Genomic DNA, 1,884 nt, shown 5'->3' with positions numbered 1-1,884 from the left:
ATATAAATATTGATTTTTCTGACTAGTATGGCATAATAATTGAGATTACTTAATGAGATGAGACTTTATTTAGAGAGTAAAATGATTATGAAATAAATGGCAAGCTTACTGTTCAGAATTCACCACGACATCAGCTTCAATATTTTTAGACCCATGTCTTATAATAGTTTGATGTCCAATGAACGTTGACATTTTGATATGAGTTAACTCAAAATGACTTATTCACTTAAGATTAAATTGAAAATGTTGTCTAACAATCCAGTTTCAAGTTTCAATATCCCTTACAAATTGTGCTTGTCACTTGACTCAACAACATTAAGAGTTCACATAAATAGCCTGATTTATTTGATTTGACCTCAACTGCTACTGAGAACGATTTGTTATTCCTGCTTCATCAACATTAAAAAGATATATAAGATTATCAAAATACTGAATTTCTCACCAACAAATATCAAATATCAAGAATGATCCTTTAGTTCCTACGATTCTTAATATCACTTTCTGTGACACTTTGCAAATAACACAGAATATTAAATAACAGAATTTTGTTATAAAATAATGTCAAAACGTTTTTCAAATGAAAATTCAAACAAAACTTTACAAGAATGCGAAAAATTATTCAAAATTCGATCTATTTTAAAGAAAAAAAATTCTCAGTAAGCTAACGTATTCAAAATACTACAACATTATACGTCTGATTAACGTCACAGAATTTCCATATATATCCCAAATCCACAAATAATTCAGATTAATCCAATCTTGAAATCCTTTGTATTTCCTTTTTATTATTTAAAATATATTAAAATGTCTTAATCATTCGTTCAGTTTTAAATAATACAGAAATTAGAGCCAGACAAATGTCTTGTGGCTATCATATAGTGACAGTCACATGTATCTGATTATTACACAATAAAAATTGCAAACAAAAATAGTCCAGTTGAATCTATAGTCTTATAAAGAGACTATAAGTTTATCTGCAGTATTACTGATGAGATATATTTGAAGATGAATCGTCAAACCACTATAGACCACCTTATGATATTTGTCACAGACTTATCCTAATCTGAAGTAATCTTTTTTTAAATAACAGGAATCACATGAACACGACATTGGACAGGGATCACAATGGACCAAATACAAGCTAGAACTGTTCCAAATACACATTAAATTGATGATAAAAATTCAAACCTCTTTAGAGGTAGGAAGAAGATCAAATAGAATAAGCTTATTCACTTGATATATTTTAATTTGTATCTCTGATACTATCTGTTTAAAAAAACATTAGCTATTTAAAATTTTATTAACTGGTCATCAGGTATAAATATCATATTTCAATCTAAATTTAATGTCATTCAGACGTCATGCTGTGCCATTCTTGAAATCAAAAAGTTTGAAACATTAATCAAAAGAAACAATGATGTGACCAAACCCAGTAAAGTATGTGACTCAATCAAATTTCATTAGATTAATTTTAGATTAACAACTATCTATTTCCTTACTGTCCTTTACATACTGTCCTATTGTCCTACTGAAATTTGGATTCTAAAGTTTGACCAAATCAATATTTGACACCTTAGACACAAGAACACAAACAAATGAAACTTTTAAAAAGTAAAATAATAATGAATATTTATAATAAATTAATTGAAGAATTATGGTTTCTGCAAATTGATCTGAACATCTGAATCTGGCCGAGTATTCTTGAAACGATCTTATCGCTAGGATGTCCTAGAATCAATGTTAGAAGATAAGAACCTTGGACATCCTAGCCCTTAGATCTTTTCGAGAATACGTTGCCAGGACTTACAAACTGAGTTATCAGAACCTGCAACTATCTCAATGATTGCAATTGTAACAAAGTTCTACTAATTCAAAACTGCCAAT

General features: G+C 28.7%; 1 protein-coding gene across 1 annotated transcript in view; it reads left to right on the top strand.

Moving 5' to 3' along the window:
- Positions 1–605: 605 nt before the first annotated feature.
- Positions 606–1,884, top strand: part of LOTGIDRAFT_176627 (hypothetical protein) — a gene marked incomplete at both ends in the record, with an annotated part of 8,076 nt that continues 6,797 nt past the window's right edge. The window contains 3 exons of the mRNA XM_009054849.1: positions 606–656; positions 1,091–1,198; positions 1,357–1,437. Of these exons, the coding sequence (XP_009053097.1) occupies positions 606–656; positions 1,091–1,198; positions 1,357–1,437 (240 nt within the window). The remainder of the gene's footprint in view (positions 657–1,090; positions 1,199–1,356; positions 1,438–1,884) is intronic.

The sequence above is a fragment of the Lottia gigantea genome, assembly GCF_000327385.1.
Source record: "Lottia gigantea unplaced genomic scaffold LOTGIsca_2281, whole genome shotgun sequence".
Lineage (NCBI taxonomy): Eukaryota > Metazoa > Mollusca > Gastropoda > Lottiidae > Lottia > Lottia gigantea.
The sequence above is the reverse complement of the archived record's forward strand: the minus strand, read 5'-3'. Positions and strand labels throughout refer to the sequence as shown.